The sequence below is a fragment of the Excalfactoria chinensis genome, chromosome 16 (assembly GCF_039878825.1).
Source record: "Excalfactoria chinensis isolate bCotChi1 chromosome 16, bCotChi1.hap2, whole genome shotgun sequence".
Taxonomy (NCBI): domain Eukaryota; kingdom Metazoa; phylum Chordata; class Aves; order Galliformes; family Phasianidae; genus Excalfactoria; species Excalfactoria chinensis.
The window spans coordinates 11,618,474-11,636,607 of NC_092840.1; the positions used below are offsets into that span (position 1 = coordinate 11,618,474).

Genomic DNA, 18,134 nt, shown 5'->3' on the forward strand with positions numbered 1-18,134 from the left:
AGCACCTCCCCTTCAAAGACAGGCTGAGGGAGCTGAGCTTATTCAGCCTGGAGAAATGGAGGCTGTGGGGTGACGTCACTGCAGCCTTTCAGTACCTGAAGGGAACCTATAATCAGGAGGGGAGTAAACTCTTTGAAAGGGCCGATAATAGCAAGCCAAGGGGAAACGGTTTTAAGTTGAAACAGGGAAGATTTAGGTTGGATGTTAGGGGGAAGTTCTTTACTAGGAGTGGTGAGGTCCTGGAACAAGCTGCCCAGGGAGGCTGTGAATGACCTGTCCCTGGAGGTGTTCAAGGCCAGGTTGGATGGGACCCTGGGCTACCTGATCTAGTAATTGTGGAAGTTTGCTGGCCCTGCCAGGCAGGGGGGTTGGAGCTTCATGATCCTTGAGGTCCCTTCCAACCCGGGTTATTCTGTGATTCTGTGAATTTGTCCAGTAAAAATATCACTTAGCAAAAAAAAACATATCTAAAAATACAGCCAACAAGTTTTTGATAAAAACTGTATGTGTTGTCAGCTATTGTCAAAGTAAAAATAGGATGGGAAAGTTTTTACTACTAGACTTTCACCTCAGCTTTCAGCAACACAACGTTTTGCATAACAGCAATGAATATACTTCTAAAGAAATAAAATACACAAATTCAGTAAATCACGTTAGTACAACCAAACTCACACTACTGAGGCAAGAAAACACTCACCACAAAAAAAGCAAAACATATTTTCACAGCATCTACATTACATTAATTTCTCAGAATAGATTATTTTTCAGATATTTTAATCCTTCTGCGATACAAGGATGGGACTTCAGCTCTGTGCAGGAGATACATTATACTTGTAATATGCTCCTGTGAAGAACCCTTTTGTCCATCTTCAGTTAATTCCTATTCAGAGGAGCTCTTATTTTTGTGGCTCTGCTATATTATCACATCCTTTTACTCACCATGATTTCTGTACAGATGAATTCTTAGTCTCAAAATCTTCAGTACAGCTACTTTGACTCAAGATACTGATTCTCATTTGCCATAGTGTCTGGCAAATTTGACTTGAACATAAACAATTTTAAAAAAAACCATCGGAAGAAAGGTACACACACACACACACACATATATATGTATATATATATACCTCATGTACTCCAAACGGTAAACAGAAAGGAGATAAGTAGACATGGCAAAGTCCAACTTATTGATCAATGCTGACACTTCTGGAGGAGGATCCAAGAGATTTATTATGGTACTCCGCAGTTCATTTAGTTCAGCCTAGAGATGAATACATGCAGTTATGTGAAGTGGGAGGACTATATAAGTTTGTGTTCTGAAAATATTCACTTTTAACTATTAGCCTTTTTACTTTTTAATGTTCACAAATAATATGTCAGGATGCTTCTGTATGCAGACAAGGGCCAACATGCTCTAACACAGCAAGTCAGATTCTTAATATACAGAAGTAAATAGAATATAGAAGTTAAGCTCTTTGCTAAAATAACTGTTAGTTTCCAAGCAATTATATCATGTAGAAATACATTTCCTCTAATTAACATAATGTAATTTTGTTCAATACTGAAATTGTTCAGCTTCATTAACAATAGCTCTGAAACTTCATGGAACTGTTGCTTTGATGTCACAGAATTAAGTATCTAGGCACATGCAGACTTCTGTTTATTTGGGAGCCAGAGACATCTTATGTGCTGCAACAATACACTGCCACCATAAATAGCCTTCATGTACACATCTATCCTGCAACCACTGGAGCAAGCATACTAGTAAAATGCAGGAGAATAAAAGAAAGTTCATCCAAAATGCATTTCTTTACACAAGGAGAAAGAATGAATGTGCTGTTTTCTTCCAAAGCAGTTTCTTTTTTTTTTTTTTTTTTTAAACTCCCTACACTTCGAGTTTTGCCTCTGTCTGATATAGAATGGATGAAACTATTAAAATGAAGACTTGATTTCTACAGCTAATCAAAATAGTATAGCTGCCAGCCTAAAAATCTATGTTTCACTGTGTGTTAATAATCTTAAACATTTCTATATACTGCTGTCAAAAGAGTTGCGTAATAAAGGTATTTTTACTAAGAGGAAGCAGGTTAAATGCACGCTCTGCCTTTGAAATGCATGGTAATTCTTGGTTACTAAATCACTTAACAATTGCTAACGTTAGGAAAGGAGGCAATGGAAGAAACCAACTCTTACAGAAGTCACAGTGTCATTCTTCATGGCAGAATTGTACTGAAGAACAGATCTGAGTGGTTCTTTGCTAGGAAATGTGAGTAATGGAGACTTGGTGGCAATTTCACATACACCCTCATACCATTCCTCTGGCCAGAGACCTGGAGCACAAATACGAAAAGTGTAGCAAGAAAGAAAAACAGTATTAAATACTCCCAAGGTTAATCAGCATTATCAAGCTCTGCACTACTTCCTTGAGTGAATTTTTCATACTCTTTAACACAAACATGATGATCCACATTCCAAATATAACACATGTTTAAGTGATTCCAAGTGAAACTTCTAAAGAGATACTACTTCTTTTCCCTTTGTACTCCATGCATTTGATTTTCCATTTAAGGAACTTGGTGATCAAAATTAATACTTATGTCACAGATAATTGCTGTATTAGCTTAAAAATAAATAAATAAATAAATAAATCAGGTTCAAGGATAAGTTGTACTGTGCTGAATCTCATAGGAAAACAGAACGGTTTCCATCTGCTTATCAGAAGTTTAAATACGAGCAGCAATGTTTTTCTCTTCAAATTCACACTACCTGATCCTTCCACAGCAAATCCCATGAGCACTGAATACAACCAGAAGTCACGGAACAGCTTTTGCAATCTGGGCTTGGCTTCCTTGATGGGTGGCAAGCGTCTAGTGAGCTAACAGAGAAAAGCAAACTAAAATCAGAAATTGGTAACAATTACAACAACCTAATCACATGTGAAGGAACCAGCTTCTGTACTTCCATCTACTATGATTTACAAAGGTAACATTTTTTGTCACCTGAAGAAACTAATACAATATTACAAATGTTATACTGAAGAAAACTCTTTCTTAAGACAGCATAAATTCAAGATGACGAAGCTAACTTCCTGCGGTTTCACACAGGAATACCACCATACTGATACAGCAATCCAAAGAGAATACCTTATATTAGTATACATCAATTGTAGAGAGGAAGAGACCACACAGTCCTTTAAACTGTGAGCTAAAGACAGCTTCATGAAGCTTTGTTTTAGCACAGAGGAACTCAAACTCAAAATATTAGTCAAACATACTTCTGGTTGCTATTGTTTATTGGATTTGTGGAAATACACTGAGGCTCCAAATGGGGAACTTTTATTGTTTTCACCCACGCATACAATGACATCAGTCCTGGAGAATTTACTATCTAAACAAGCAAGTAAAAGAACATTATTTTCAGCACATCTATTCAAGTTGTCTGATAGCCTTTTCACAGACAGCTGCTACCACTGGATCAGTTTATACTCTCAAACAACAAGATGACATGGAATTCTTAAAAATCTACACAGAAAACCTGACAGTCTTTAAAATTGTTAGCAGCACAGACAACATTAAAAATAATAATAATAATTAAAGGAAAGCTTTACTGAACTGTGAGCTTCATCTAATACAACCAGATATTATTACTGTAGACTTCATCTGTCTAATCTATCCTGAAGAGATTTTTTCTAACTGTAAAATAATTCTGCTGTAGTATGAAAACGCAAAGTACTTCAGTAAAACCTTACATAAAGCTAATTTGGAACATATTTATTTTAGATCATAAGGCAGTCTGCCATTAAAAAAAAAATAACTAAAAATTCCTATACTGCAGTAAAATTAACCTGAGTCCTAGCTGGTGAACAGCACTGCTGGGCTGACAGCAAATGTCTGCAGCAGTCGCACACTGACAGAAGTAGCCAGCCTCACAGACCCAGTAGCCTCAACCACATTTGAAGTGACATACAAATAGTAACATAACCTCATCTCAGCACAAAACAGTGGTGACACGGTTTCTGCTAGTCTTAAACAGCCAAGTTTATGTGCATACTTGACTGTGAAACTTTACATACACACCGATTTTTGCTCAAAGATTTTCCTCAAACATGAGCAAGTACCTGCAAAGCCATAAAAGTAGTTCAACAAACAACAAACCAAGCAATCCAGCAGAGATCACTAGGCAAGGGAGGGATTTTGGCTGACGAAGTAAGTTTAGCAGTGTTTGGTTTAGAGAATGTTTACTTTGGGAGATACACAAAAAACTAGCATCAAAGTTCAGATTTAAAACTTGCCATTCCCCTCACTTGAGCTATTCAACACATCTTTTCCACACTGTGACTTAAAGGTAAGCCTCATTCATATCTTCAGTTATTTTAGGTAGATCCGACACAAGTATATTGCATAGTACAGGAATGCTTTGTTTGCGTAGGTGGAGATGAGCACTGATTAAACTTTACTGAAGGTGAGAATTTAAAGTTAGGAACAGTACTGACAGCAAATTCTTGTACGGCAAAAGCAGACGATATTTTTCAGTGGTTACTGGACAGAGAATGCCAGTCGAGAGAGGAAAAAAAAAAAAAAAAAAGAAAGAAAATCACCTTTTTTTCTTTTCTGGGGGTAGGGAAATAAAAAAAGAAAGAAAGATGAATTTACGAAGAAATGATTGCTCCTGACTCAAGTCCCTTAATCACAATGTAAATCTTTCAAAATGCACCTTTTAGTGATTTTTTTTTTTTTTTTTTTTTTTAAATAAAGATTTCAAGCTAAATACTTTGAGGGGAGAGTTCAGAAAATTAAGATGTAGCTTACTTCAGTCCTGTTATGAGCCTGAAAAGTGCTGCAAACAATGGTTTACAAATTTGTGAATTTGTGCATCTGTGCATTTTAATTCTACATCTCCTTGGTCTATTTGCTAATTTGCAAAACACTTTAATCAACCTCTAAGTGAAATTTTATTTGCATCACATTCAACATTTTTTCCTACATAATAAATCTTTGTGTTTTTTTTTCTTTTACTCAAACAAGTGCTATGAACTGAAATTGATTTTCTAAAGTCACCAAATAATTTTCTGAAGAAGTACTGTCAAAAAATCAAGACCCTGGCATTCAGACACCCATTTTACAGTGTCACCTGACACAGTTATTGAATGCTCGTATATTGGTCTTTTATTAAACTTTTTCATACTTTTTTAAGATCACTGATGGTTAAAAGTCTCTCAGACCTACTTCTTGTCAGATGAGTAAGGGTGACATTAAATCCAAATTATGTATCTAACATTAGTTCTTGATTTTGAAGTTGTGACAAAAAACAAAAACAACCAAACAGCAACGCACTACCCAGAGACAATGAAGAGACCAAGCTCCTTTTTAGGAAAAAAAAAAAAAAAAAGCAGGTTCTGCTTAAATATACAGAAGTAAATATATATGTTAAATATTATTATATAATATATATGTATATTGAATATTAATATATGTATATTAAATATGTACAGTAAGTGAAGTTAGAAATCTATCATCAGGGTAACACTAAGACTGGAGGAACAGTTACAAACATGAACTTAGAGGATTTCACATAATGAAGAAAACAAACAACACTGCATATTGTGCAGTGCTGCATAAAAGTAGAAACTAAATAAGAAGCAGATTCAAGAATCCAAACAGAAGAGGCAGACAGATGTACACAGCTGTAAAAAGTGAGCACACCCATGGAGTAACACAGAAGACAACAAACAGGCCAGAATATTTAAACACTTCACACGCTGCAGTCCCATTAATAGCATAGTGCAGATAAATGTCTAAGTTTGTTACTACAGGCCAAACTTCCTTTTTTTTTTTTTTTTTTTTCATCAAATTTCAGCAGCACTGTTCCAAAAATTCTCTTATTTATTTTAGCTTCCTAATTTCTGATCTTCAAATTCTTCAATGCATCTGAGCCTTCCGGTGAGCTCCCTCAGTGGATCCCCAGTCCCTCCTCCCACCAAGCTCAGATCTTTCAACTTCTCTTCAACTTGTAGTTTTAGTAACACAGTCACTAAACATTTTAAACAATTGTATTTTACACATAAATTCATCAGTGTATTTCAGGTAATGAATTTGTCATCACTGGAATATGTCAACCACCACTTAAGCAGGAGGAGTTCAACCAATTATCTAACAGGATGGAGACATTATGTATGCAAGAATGGTCACCACTAAAACAGGTTTATCTATCTACCTAAGACAGATAAATGCTGTTGAATAAAGTAACTGCAGACTTTGTGACTTGACAGAATCCACTGAAGACCTAAAATTATGGAACAGAAACAGACAATTAAAATTCAATTACCCTCTTTCTTCCAACTTTGTTGTCTTCCAGGTTTTCAGAATGAAGTTCCTATTTCATTTGCTTGCCTTGGCAGTCATCATAACCTCCACGTTTTGTGGAATCAAGGATTTCAGTGACCATTTTGAAAGTCTCAAAGATGCACATACACATGAAAATGGAACCTATGAAATGCCAGACCTACCACTGGAGTTCCACAGAGAAAACACTATCACCAATGACTTGATTCCTGAAGAGGAGGAGGAGGAAGATTATCTAGATCTTGACAAGATATTGGGTGAAGATGACTACAGTGACATTATAGATGCTGTTCCACACATAGTTTCTGAAGTTCAGCAAGGAAATATTCTGGAACTTTTCCAAGGCAAAACCAGAATCCAGCGTCTTAATATCCTCAATGCAAACTTTGGCTTCAACCTTTATCGGAGTGTAACGGACAAAGCCAACTCCTCAGACAATATTCTCATGGCTCCTGTTGGTATTTCCACTGCAATGGCTATGATTTCCCTGGGTCTGAAGGGTCAAACTCAGCAGGAAGTATTATCTGTTCTTGGCTTTGAAGACTTCATTAACGCTAGCACCAAATACGAGCTCATGACTGTACATAATCTCTTTCGGAAACTCACTCACCGGCTCTTCAGGCGCAATTTTGGTTATACTCTGAGATCCGTCAATGATCTTTATATTCGAAAGGACTTTTCTATTCTTAATGATTTCAGAAACAATATGAAAACATACTACTTTGCTGATGCCCAACCAGCTGATTTTTCAGATCCTAACTTCATAACCAAAACCAATCAACGCATCTTGAAGCTGACCAAAGGATTAATAAAGGAAGCTCTTGTGAATGTAAATCCCACAACACTTATGATGATTCTTAACTGTCTTTACTTCAAAGGTAAGCAATCCCAAACTAAACTTAAATAGACTCTATAGCTCAAAGTAGACAACTGATTCTCTCCACAAAAACACTATTATTAACCCCCTAGTTTGCATGTTTCTGTAGCACATTAGTGTTTTAGTTATGCCCTGAAATTAGCACATATTGTAGTAGGACAACAAGAACTTATAATAGACAAATGCATATAGTCTAAAAGTAAGACTACAAAACATATGTATGCAGAGTAGCCTCAGAAAGCATGAATTCTGTAGGAGTCTTGTGTAGTGAGGATGTACTTTATGTGCAAGTTAATAGATTCAGTCGTACTTCAGGTTACTGACTTCACTGAAACTGCAGTGGCTGATTTCAGTTAAAGCATTTAGCATTCCTGAAGTATTAAGGATTCAAAGGAACAACTACAAAGACCTTCTAGCTTAAAGTACATATTTTTATGTGATCAGAGTGTGATCCTTGTCAGTGAGTCTATTCAGAGGGCTGAAGACATAATCAAAACATTCTTCTGAAATTAAAAAAGAACACATTCACGTTTTGGAGTGTTTCAGAAATTCAGCATGCCCTGTCTGCTGCCACGAGCTCCTATATGCTCTATGTTCCATTATATACTGAACAATAAGAAATAAAAATATATACATAATATTATCTTTAATATTAATTCTTATTTTCAATTTCTTTACACTTCAGTTTACAGTCTGTGGTGAGATTTTCAACTTTGGCTATTTGCCTCAGGTTGAAAGTTCACTATTTTTACTTTATTATATATACAATACGATATTATATACTATATAATATACTTCTTAAATGAGCATAAAAAAGACAGGAGGTGCAAGCAAAAGAGGAACTGAGGAAAAAGTCAAAACCTGTTACTGACTGTGTAAGATGAAATCAGATACAAGTAAAGTAATGCATCAGGAGGGAAAGAGACATTACCACAAGCTGATAGCAGGGTTTTTGAGTACAACATACTGCTTTCCATAAAGGAGTTTCCTTTTTCTCATTATGTCCCTGCTTCCTGAAAACACATACTTAAAGTATCTCTTCAATCTGTATTCCCAGCATTTGATTTTCCAACAGTGTTCCTCCAGCTTTACACAAGGAACCTTTTTCACTTGCTTGCAAGGCATTAATTACCTTGAATAATGTTGCTTTTCCTCTTTAAAAGACCTGAAGCTGTCAATGAGCATAAAATCCAAATAACCCCTATTTCAAAATACCATCAGAAAAAAAATATTTGTATCCTTAAATACGTATCTGATGATAATGTCTTGTCATAACAAAAGTGTAGATCTGCTATCCATTAAACTACCCAGGAAAAAAATAAAATTAAAAAAAAAAAAAAAAAAAAAGGATTACACAATGTAAAACAGATGCATTATTTTTCATGTTGTGGTCGTATTTTAAAACAAGACATTTTAAATGTGTACTGTGAAATCATTAAGCACTTGCACTATCTCAAAAAACAAAGACAACAAAAATTAAATAGCTTTAACACTGGAACTCTTGAGCGATCAATATCAAAAAGACCTCTGCCTCTGCTTTTTTTTTTTTTCCTTTCTTCTGAGGAGTCCTGTTAGTATGTGTTACCACTGTATCTGCTGCTGAAGATTGTGATTTCTAACTCATAAAACAAAAAACAATCAATTCCATATTGAGATGTTTTATTTTACAGTAACAGTCTCCTGGTAATTCTGTTTCAAGTGAAATAACTTTTCAAAAGCAGGTTCTGCTCCTTTTGTACCCAGTCTGTTTACTAGTCCTTTGAGAAATCACTACATTTTGTCCCCATCTTTGAAAGTACAACATTTACGCTGTTTATGTCACTGCAAACAAGCTGTGTTTAGCCTTCAAAGCCAAGAAACCTTTGCATATTCTCATGTATACAGAGAGGCTCAATACAAGAGTCACTGAGCAACAGTATAGCTCCAGATACCAAGAAGTCTTAAGTTTCTCCTATGCAAAATCCATCAAGAATTAATTGGAAGCTATTCAGTCTTAGTAAGAAAAAAGTTTTATCTTGGGTAGGTATCCAGCATACATCTGAGACCTATTCTCTACTCCTCCTATCAAGTAGGTGACAGTTATTTTAGCCATGGTAGACAACAGCAGCTTCTGATGACTGAAAAATTTTAACAGGTTCAAAATTGCTTCTAGTCATGGATACAAGAAAAAAAAAAAAAACAACCAACAAAAAAACCCTACTAGTGAAGACAACTGATTGGTTCTATCACCCAGATGGAATCCAAAACATCTTCCATCCAATAAAGTTGGCACAGTGCCAACTGGTTTCTGCTAAACCCAGACTACATGCTTCCTGTTGGAGAAATAGTATGTTATACCAAGACAAACGCACTCACCAATGTTAATCCAAGAGAAAGTTTTCAACTCCCCTCTTTTACTAGGAAGAGCTGATAGACCACTCCCATCCCTTAGGAAACAACAGGGCTGTTGAAGCTCCCATAACCCATAATGGCTTGGAGTCATTACCTAGTCCCATGCCTGTGAATTCTGCTCCCTAAAGAAATCCAGACGATGCTTTCTCCTGACAACTGAGGCAATTTATTTGGGAATACCATAATCCATTTTATATTCCCTTCTCTTTAGAATAACTACAGTCTGATGATCACTTTGACTGCTCCTAACACATCAAGACAACATCAGAATGAAAGTTGTGCTCAAGGCTTTTTGTTACCACACAGTCAACTTAAAAGTCAAATTAAGGGGCTCAGAATCATTTACCTCTGCTTTGAAAGGTTAAAGTTAAGTTTGTAGTCTATACACACAGTTGCAGTCATACTCCCCATATATTTGCTTGCCAACGACAACCTAAAATCCAAAACTTCAACAGGAAGTACAAGTAGCCGTATCTCCACTACAAAATTCTAGCTTTGTCTGTCTTTTAAGAATGCTCTTATCAGAGCTACAGCTCTAAAGAGAATAAAGGTAGCATCGCTTTAAAAAGCACTGGCTTTTTTTATTTTGTGTGTCTGGTTGGTTTTGGTTTTGTTTCTCTGTTTTTCTTCGTTTTGTTTTTTAAAATAACAATCAATAAATATTTTGGATACCAAATGAATCTACACCATTAGGGTGTGAATCATTTTCTCAGTTGTAAAATGTGTTGAATTGCATTATTTTGGAATAAATTAGATGACCAAAAGCATGCTGAAATCAAATCAAACTGGATCATACAATTAACTAGTAAACTTCCAAACTGTTCAGAATGTCTTAAGACGATACATTCATTGGCTTGGACTGATTAAGTCAAGATAATGCCTTCAGCATAATATCTTTGAAATACTGTGCAAAATGAAAACAGCTATTACATAGCTTGCTGCATTAATAACATGGCTGACGCAATGTCAAGTGGTTTACATCTGTTTATATCTTTTAATTTTTTCCTATATTCCTGATAGAAAAGAAGGACACACAAAGCCCTTTCACATTCCCAGTCTATGTTTTACCTCTGTAATTCAGAACATTAAGATCAGATGAATATTAAGCTGGAAATTTTAAAGACAAATCTTAAAGTTGCTTTAAAACTTGTGTTCTCATTCTTGCTTAATTAAAATTAACATTCACCTATAGCAAGTCCAAATTCACAAGAATGAAAGTATAATGTATACTGTTACTCTGGAAATATTTTTCTAAATAAGAACATTTGCTTTTTTTGTTGTTTATCTCTCCTCTGCATTACCAGGAACGTGGGAGAACAAGTTTCCAGTGGAAATGACAACCAAGAGAAGTTTTCGACTGAATGAAAAGCAAACAATAAGAGTTCCTATGATGCAGACTAAAGGGAACTTCCTAGCTGCTGCAGACCCTGAGCTGGACTGTGGTGTGATCCAGCTCCCATTTGTGGGAAACATCAGTATGCTGATTGTACTCCCACACAAGCTCTCTGGCATGAAAGCCCTAGAAAAGCAAATAACCCCTCAGGTGGTGGAAAAATGGCAGAAGAGCATGACAAACAGGTATCTGCGGAAAAATAAGTTTTGCTAAAGTCTTAGCATATTCCTGGTCATATTGACGAGGGAAAGCAGGCAGCATATTAGATAACATACTTAAAGCATTCAGCTTAAGCTTAATACAACTTTCGCAGGTGTAACAAATTGCCAGCTACGAACACCAGAAAATTTCACAGTTCATTATAAGCACATTCAATCACACATCACAATGCCCAAAGCCTATATACTATGTGCACAACCAAAGTAAAGCATCATGTCATGTTGACAAACTAACAGTATGTTAATTAATTTTAAAGGACAAAACTTAAAAATTATTAATACCTAATTTGTAATAGTAAAAGCATGGTACAAGTTCTTGTATTATTTGTGCCCTACTTTTTAAAACAAATACATAGCAAAGAAATTATGCAAAAATGCATCTTCTCAACAACCTTTTGTGTTTTTTGTTTTTATTTTTACTAGAACCAGAGAAGTAGTTCTGCCTAAATTCAAGCTCGAGAAAAACTACAACTTGATTGATTTTCTGAGATCCATGGGAATAGAAGAGCTGTTCAGTGAAAATGGCAACTACTGTGGTGTTTCAGAAGAGAAAGTCTCCATTGACAGAGTATTTATACCTCTCCTTGCCTTCACCTCCTTTCTGATTAAGCGATAGCATCTGAAAACAAAGCACCATAGTAATAATTCACAGTTTAATAATCTAAAATATTATTTCATATAGTCTTTCTTAGAAGACATAGTGGGGGTTGTGGGATTCTCTGTATGTCCTTGCTTTTTTTTTTTTTTTTTTTAACCTTAAGATAAATATGTTTAATTAGATGTCAAACTTACTGAAAGTGTTTTGATTGATAGGTCAGTCAGCAACAGGGCTACTCAGAAGCCAAGCCCAAACGATTGCTGCCCCACAGGAGCTACCAGTAGGGATATTACAAAGCAGCCACGAGCAGGACATGGCTTTGCTGGGAGGGAGAAGGCTCTGAGCACATCATTTGTGTATAATGAGATCCTCCTTTTTTATTTCATTTTTCACAGTTCAATCATCAAGGCACAATAACTGTGAATGAGGAAGGCACAGAAGCTGGAGCAATAACCAACGTTGGATTCATGCCTCTTTCTACTCAGATTCGCTTTATTGTTGACCGTCCCTTTTTGTTTCTGATCTATGAACATCGTACCAGTTGCCTTCTATTCATGGGTAGAGTTGTCAACCCTGCCAAGCCTTAAAGCAGAGACCACCACCAATGTGCTTTCATACACAGGCTGTATAATTATGCATTAAAATATCACAGAAGTATCACGAAAGGCAATTTTCTTGTCATACTAGATAATGCAAAAGCCACTGGTATTATATCAAGTATGTATAAGTAGTTCTATGTGAATGGACTCGATAGCAGATGATTTGACTGCAGTGTTAGTGCAATGTATCAATACCAGTATATTAAGAAATATCTCAAAGTAACTTACTCTGTGTTTTACTTATTTCACTCTATAAAATGTAATCAATAAAATACGAAGACTATCTGGATTCTTGAAGTTCAGATCTAAGTTTTATTGTTGGAGTACCTATTCATAATAAATACAAATAAGAAAATCCTACGTACCTGACTGGCATTAGAAATTTATGTCTCTCATGCATACCCCATACATAAAGTCATTTTTAACAAAATAGCCAAAGAAATTAATATCTAACTAAAATCCCAGATGTTTCTATTTCTAGCTTACACTGTGCTTATTCAAAAGGCAATACTGGGAACATACTTCTTCGCACTAAAGTTTCACTACACAAATCATTATAATTTATGTAAACATTTCATCTTGTTTACTTATATTAAAAAGAATAAATATTCACATCCCAAGTATAATCAGCGTATCACAGATTAAATGAGCTAGAAGATCTGATCTTTTTCCTTTTGTCTTTGCAACCTAAGTAACCAGAATTATTCAAGGGAAAGATGTCAAGCATAAAAGCAAATCAGCTACTGCTCAAAACTCATGTTCTTCATACATTGTGCAAGAAAGTCAAATATTTGCTTCAACAACCATAATGTAACCATTAACTCTTGCTACATATTCTGGCACTGACTCTATTTAAAGGTCACATTAGTTAAGGATAAAGCAGTTTTCACTGGAAATTCAGTTTTTCAGAAAAAAAAAATACATCAATAAAAATGTGAAGGAAAACTAGTTCCATAACTCTTACATTAAGTCTCTAACAAAAAACTTTCTTTTTTTGCCTCCATTATACAAGGAATTATCTTGCACTATAATCAGTGATGACACTATCAATCGCTTAACTGATTAGTCAAAAATACTACCCACTAGACTATACATCTCAACAGAAGATCTGCTACTTCATTCAAAAACTAAGCAGACTTAAAACTGTATTGTAGTAAGTGACCCGAGACACTTACAAATTCATTTCTGCAAATCTAGGATTTGGCTATGTTGGAAACTGATGCAAGAAATGTAGTAAGGTTCAATGTAATCAATACTAATTTAGGGCAGCTTGGGCATAAACTTTTTGTTAGGAACCTATTAAGTTCACACACTAGTTTTTGGACGGATTAGAAGTTGCACCTCATTAAAAAAAACAAATAAACAAGCAAACAACAACAAAAAAAACATTTAGATGCAACAAGAAACAGATGAACAGAAGATGTGAGCCCGGAATGGCCACCAGAATCCTAAACTTCTATCAACATGATGGCCAATTACAGTTTCGGGATAGACAGGATAATTGATAACACTTCCTCCCCTACTTTTTTTTTTTTTTTTTTTTTTTTAAGAAGCAGAATTTGCAGCACTGTCAAACTAGGATTTATTTATAATTTTCGGTCTTCACTTTTTCTCTAGGCACTTTTTATTTAGGTAAATGCTATTTATTACACTGCACACCTAACGTTACACAGAGTTAAACAAACATGGTATTATTTAGTGGTATTATTCAGCCCACAAATTCTTTCTAAATTCATGTTTAGTGTTTTGGTTTTTTTTAATTCACAGTTAAATTATTAACTATACTGCTGCACACTGGATACCTGTACACTAGTTCACTAGCTGTTAATCAAACCATTTGCCTTTGCAACACTACTGATACTCGATATAAGTGAGAAAAATTATTCAATTACCCAACTGGGTACTTACCACAGCAATAACAGGAATAAGCACACCAAGATTCCCTGCGCTACTGGAAGCCTAGAAAAGAAGAAGGAAATTATTACCAAAAACCTCTGCAAAAATACTTTGAATACTTGCTAGATGACATTTCAAGCATCAAGCAGTCCAATTGCCTACGCAAATGAAAACATACACTGCCAATTACAACCCTGAACCTATCAGCTGGATGTGCGTAAGATGGCCAAGAGAACACCTTTGAAATCCACAACACTGGGCAGAGAGCCAGAATCCTTTTCAACAAGATTCTCCAGGCAGCCTCCTGAAGGAAACGTTTCCCCTTCCAGAACAGTCTTCTAAACATCAAAATTAGATATTATGCCTTGGGCTAAAATGGAAAATATTCATTGATATCACCTCTTTTCTGATACAGAGGGGGGCTTGGCAACTTCATCCACCACTTCCCTCAGAACTTGTGGATGGATGTAATTGAATCCCATGGGCTTGTGCACCTTCAGGTTCTTTAGGCAGTCTCAATCCTGACCTTCACTTACAGCAGACAGAGCTTCCTTCTCCCAGCTCTGGACCTCTCCATGTCCCTTCCAACCTGAGATTTTCTATGATCCTATGGCACTGCTAAAATCAGGAGCAGAGTTCTGCTACATTTTGAGACACAGTAAGAGGTATTCAGAGATCAGTATTCCTTCCCAGTTTCTCTTTGGAGTTCTGCCTCTGACAGCTGAACATTTCAGACAGTCATACCAAGGCTCACACAAACTCAGGAACAGCTGTACAGTAGGAATTACCACTGCTTTATCTCAGATACAATATTCAGACTAACCAGGTGTTTGGAAGACATGCCAGATCTGTGCCCTAATTCCAGGACAAAAATACATTCTTATGTTTAAGGACATGTGATTTTATGAAGTGCGTATGTAAAAATGTGGTTTTACTGTATGAAACTGAAAAAAAACCAAGCAAACCAAAAACATGAACAATTATCTTACTTTCAGTGCTGGTCCTTTTTCACTTGCTCTCTCACTAGCCCTCTTTCCTTCTAGCCCAAGCTGAACGAACAGTTCCAGCAAGTTCATCAGCAGTTCATCCACAAGGTGCTCTCCTTGAATGTTAGCAGCGATGTTAGCTAGGGCATTAATGACTGCTAAGGAACAGTGTCTGAGAAAAAAAGAAAAAAGAAATTATGAACAAGCAACCTCTCAATACAGACTTCTCTAACTTCAGTCCTTTCCTAGTAATGCTGACCAGTAATTCTTTTATTAAAACCACTATAGCCACTATTTAAATGAAAAATCATTTGTCAGCTTTGTCTGTGAATGATGCATTGTTGTTTTGTCACGGCCAAGAAGAAATTACTTTCTTTTAGCAGATATGACTACAGACAAAAAACAGAAGAGGGCTGAGTTTTTGGAAAGGGAAAACAATATTCCACATAGTATTAGCATTCATTTAAGGGACACAACTAAGTCTTACCTGTATCCATGATCCTTATAATCTTTTGTGGCAGAGTAAACAACTGAACTTGCTTTAACACTGATTTGCTGGAACAGATTCCACACCTCCTGATATATATATTGCTATAAGACAAAACAAAAATACTAATTAGAGCTTATTGAATACTACCCCTCAGCTATGATGAATGACCCTGTAAAGTACATTTTAAGCATTACAAAAGTTCTTCAAGCACATACTTGTAACCTGAGCAATAGCTTCAGCTTCTAAAGAACACACAGTTGAACTATTTTCATTAGTGATTTTCACTGCTTGAATGTTCACTTAATTGCTTTATAGGTACATACTTACAAGACTTCAAAAGCTAACCACTGATATGAAAAACGATAAAGTGTACCTGCTGGGGATGCAGACCAAGTTTAGAAACTACCTAACTTCTAAAAACATGGAATTCATTTTCTAAACTTTCAGAATCTTCTGTAGGGACTAATCTTGTTTACAGACACAGCAGTCTTACACATTGTTATTTAGCTTTTCTTTTGTGATGTCTCTGAGACCAGGACTGCAGAAGCATGCATGAATTAAGAAAACCTTTCAAAACAATTCTTGCAGATGCAGTTTCTAAAGGAAACTAAAGGAAAAAGATTATAAACCAGAACTCTTTTGACCAGTTCTTTCCTTACATTTCCAGTGATGACCAAGCAACCCAGCTGGTCAATGATAAGTACATCAAGATTAGAAGGTGGCTGGCAGAACTTCTGCTGTAAGATCTGTAGGATGGGTTCCATCATTTTTGGTGTGTCCCTCAGTGCCACTGCAATGTGCCCAAGAGCACGAATTGTGTGGTCAGGAATCAAATGAGCTTCCCTGTTATAAGACAAACAAAAGAAAACCACACCCAGTCACATATGCAGTTGTCCAGCAGTCAATAAGCCCTCAAAGCAGGGTACATTCCATATAAGAAACAACTGGTATACTAAATATAAGCATCATTAAACTTTACTGTTGCCCTCTACACACCCTCCTACCCTCAGCATTTAGCATTAGAGACATACACATGCAAGTTTAAAACAAAACAAAACAAACAAAAAACAAACAAACAAAAAAAACTCAGGAACCAGAACTTATAAATGCAATACACAAGAACCTGTTTGTAAACTGCTCTAGAAACAGTAAAGGAGGTATGTGACATGCAAAGCATTAAGACAAGATGGTTTGCCCAGCTGCTGTAGGACTTACCCTCACTCATCTCAGACATTCAATTCTAAGATAATGCTGCCAGAACTTACATCTTAGAATAAGTTTCAGGCTGGTTAAGTGAAGGAATAACTGGCTTTATAACTAACAGCTTACTTATCACTCTCTTGTGAGATGTACAGTCGGTTAGACAAACTGGCAAGAAAGGCTTCAACAATCACTGAATCTATAGTCAAGCCAGCTTTCAAGCATCTGGAATAAAAACAGAGAACATGATACACCAGGTAGAGGAAAAAAACCAAAAAACTCACAAATATTTCAGTTTGTACAACTGTACATGAGCACCAGGAATAAGGAAGAAGAGTCTATACTGAAGTCTAAGAACAAACTGTTCAGAAATACTACAGATATATTTAAAAAAAAAAAAAAAAAAAAAAAAAAAAAAAAGGTGGAACTTCTGCTACTGTTTTATCCAGCAACAAAGATGGGAACACGTAAAAGATAAATTTAGAATCGGTTAGATTTGCTTAGCGCCCTTAAATCCTTGTCTCTGATCACCAACTTTATGTCTTCCCGACAGCTCTGTGAAGCTGTCTAGAAGAGAATAAAAATCATCGGAGGAAACAAAAACCTGGCTGAGCATCAAGATGTGAACAGCATGATTTCCATACTGGGAAGCAAAACAATGAAACTAAGTGACCATTTTGAATTTAGGACACATGCAGAATCAAGGGATTGTCTAAAGAAAAACAAGGTCATAACAGAAGAGGGCAATGCTTCTTTATAACGCTGTGCAGTGCCTTCTAGATGGTCCCAGTACTTTTCCTGCTAGGGAAAGAGAAAACACATTCCAAATGGCGTAAGTCTCTTCTGTTATCACACACTTCTTACCTGCAGATATTATCTATGGCAATGTCACGAAGCTGTTCATACATGGATGGCTGGCTTTTCTTGCCAGGCATCACATTTAGAGTGGACTCCGAATGCTCACTGGTTACGCTAATCTTGATGTCATTAGCACCTACTACAAACACAGCACAGAAATCAGCACTACCCAAAACATCCTTCCCCCATCTCCTGAGACATGAACACACAGACAGAGTTGCATCTAGCAAGTGTAAAGCAGGCTACCTGACAGTTCAAAGTTCAGCTGAAGAAATTTGAAGCTGCGTTCA

General features: G+C 36.1%; 2 protein-coding genes across 3 annotated transcripts in view; one reads left to right on the forward strand and one right to left on the reverse strand.

Moving 5' to 3' along the window:
- PI4KA (phosphatidylinositol 4-kinase alpha) overlaps positions 1-18,134 on the reverse strand; it is a 50,596-nt gene that overhangs the window by 21,638 nt on the left and 10,824 nt on the right. Inside the window, exons 14-22 of one of the 2 annotated variants that reach the window (XM_072350759.1) lie at positions 17,851-17,980; positions 17,116-17,211; positions 16,446-16,629; positions 15,784-15,887; positions 15,300-15,468; positions 14,323-14,373; positions 2,764-2,872; positions 2,191-2,327; positions 1,125-1,258 (exon numbers count right to left, since the gene is read on the reverse strand). In XM_072350759.1, coding sequence (XP_072206860.1) covers positions 1,125-1,258; positions 2,191-2,327; positions 2,764-2,872; positions 14,323-14,373; positions 15,300-15,468; positions 15,784-15,887; positions 16,446-16,629; positions 17,116-17,211; positions 17,851-17,980 — 1,114 coding nt within the window. Of the gene's footprint in view, positions 1-1,124; positions 1,259-2,190; positions 2,328-2,763; positions 2,873-14,322; positions 14,374-15,299; positions 15,469-15,783; positions 15,888-16,445; positions 16,630-17,115; positions 17,212-17,850; positions 17,984-18,134 lie in introns of both variants that reach the window. The other variant, XM_072350758.1, reaches the window with a different exon arrangement.
- On the forward strand, positions 4,249-12,777 carry SERPIND1 (serpin family D member 1). Its single transcript, XM_072351093.1, has 5 exons — positions 4,249-4,341; positions 6,352-7,216; positions 10,911-11,184; positions 11,641-11,785; positions 12,211-12,777. Exons 2-5 carry the CDS (start codon positions 6,361-6,363, stop codon positions 12,400-12,402), a joined length of 1,467 nt encoding a protein of 488 aa, XP_072207194.1. The 5' UTR covers positions 4,249-4,341; positions 6,352-6,360; the 3' UTR covers positions 12,403-12,777.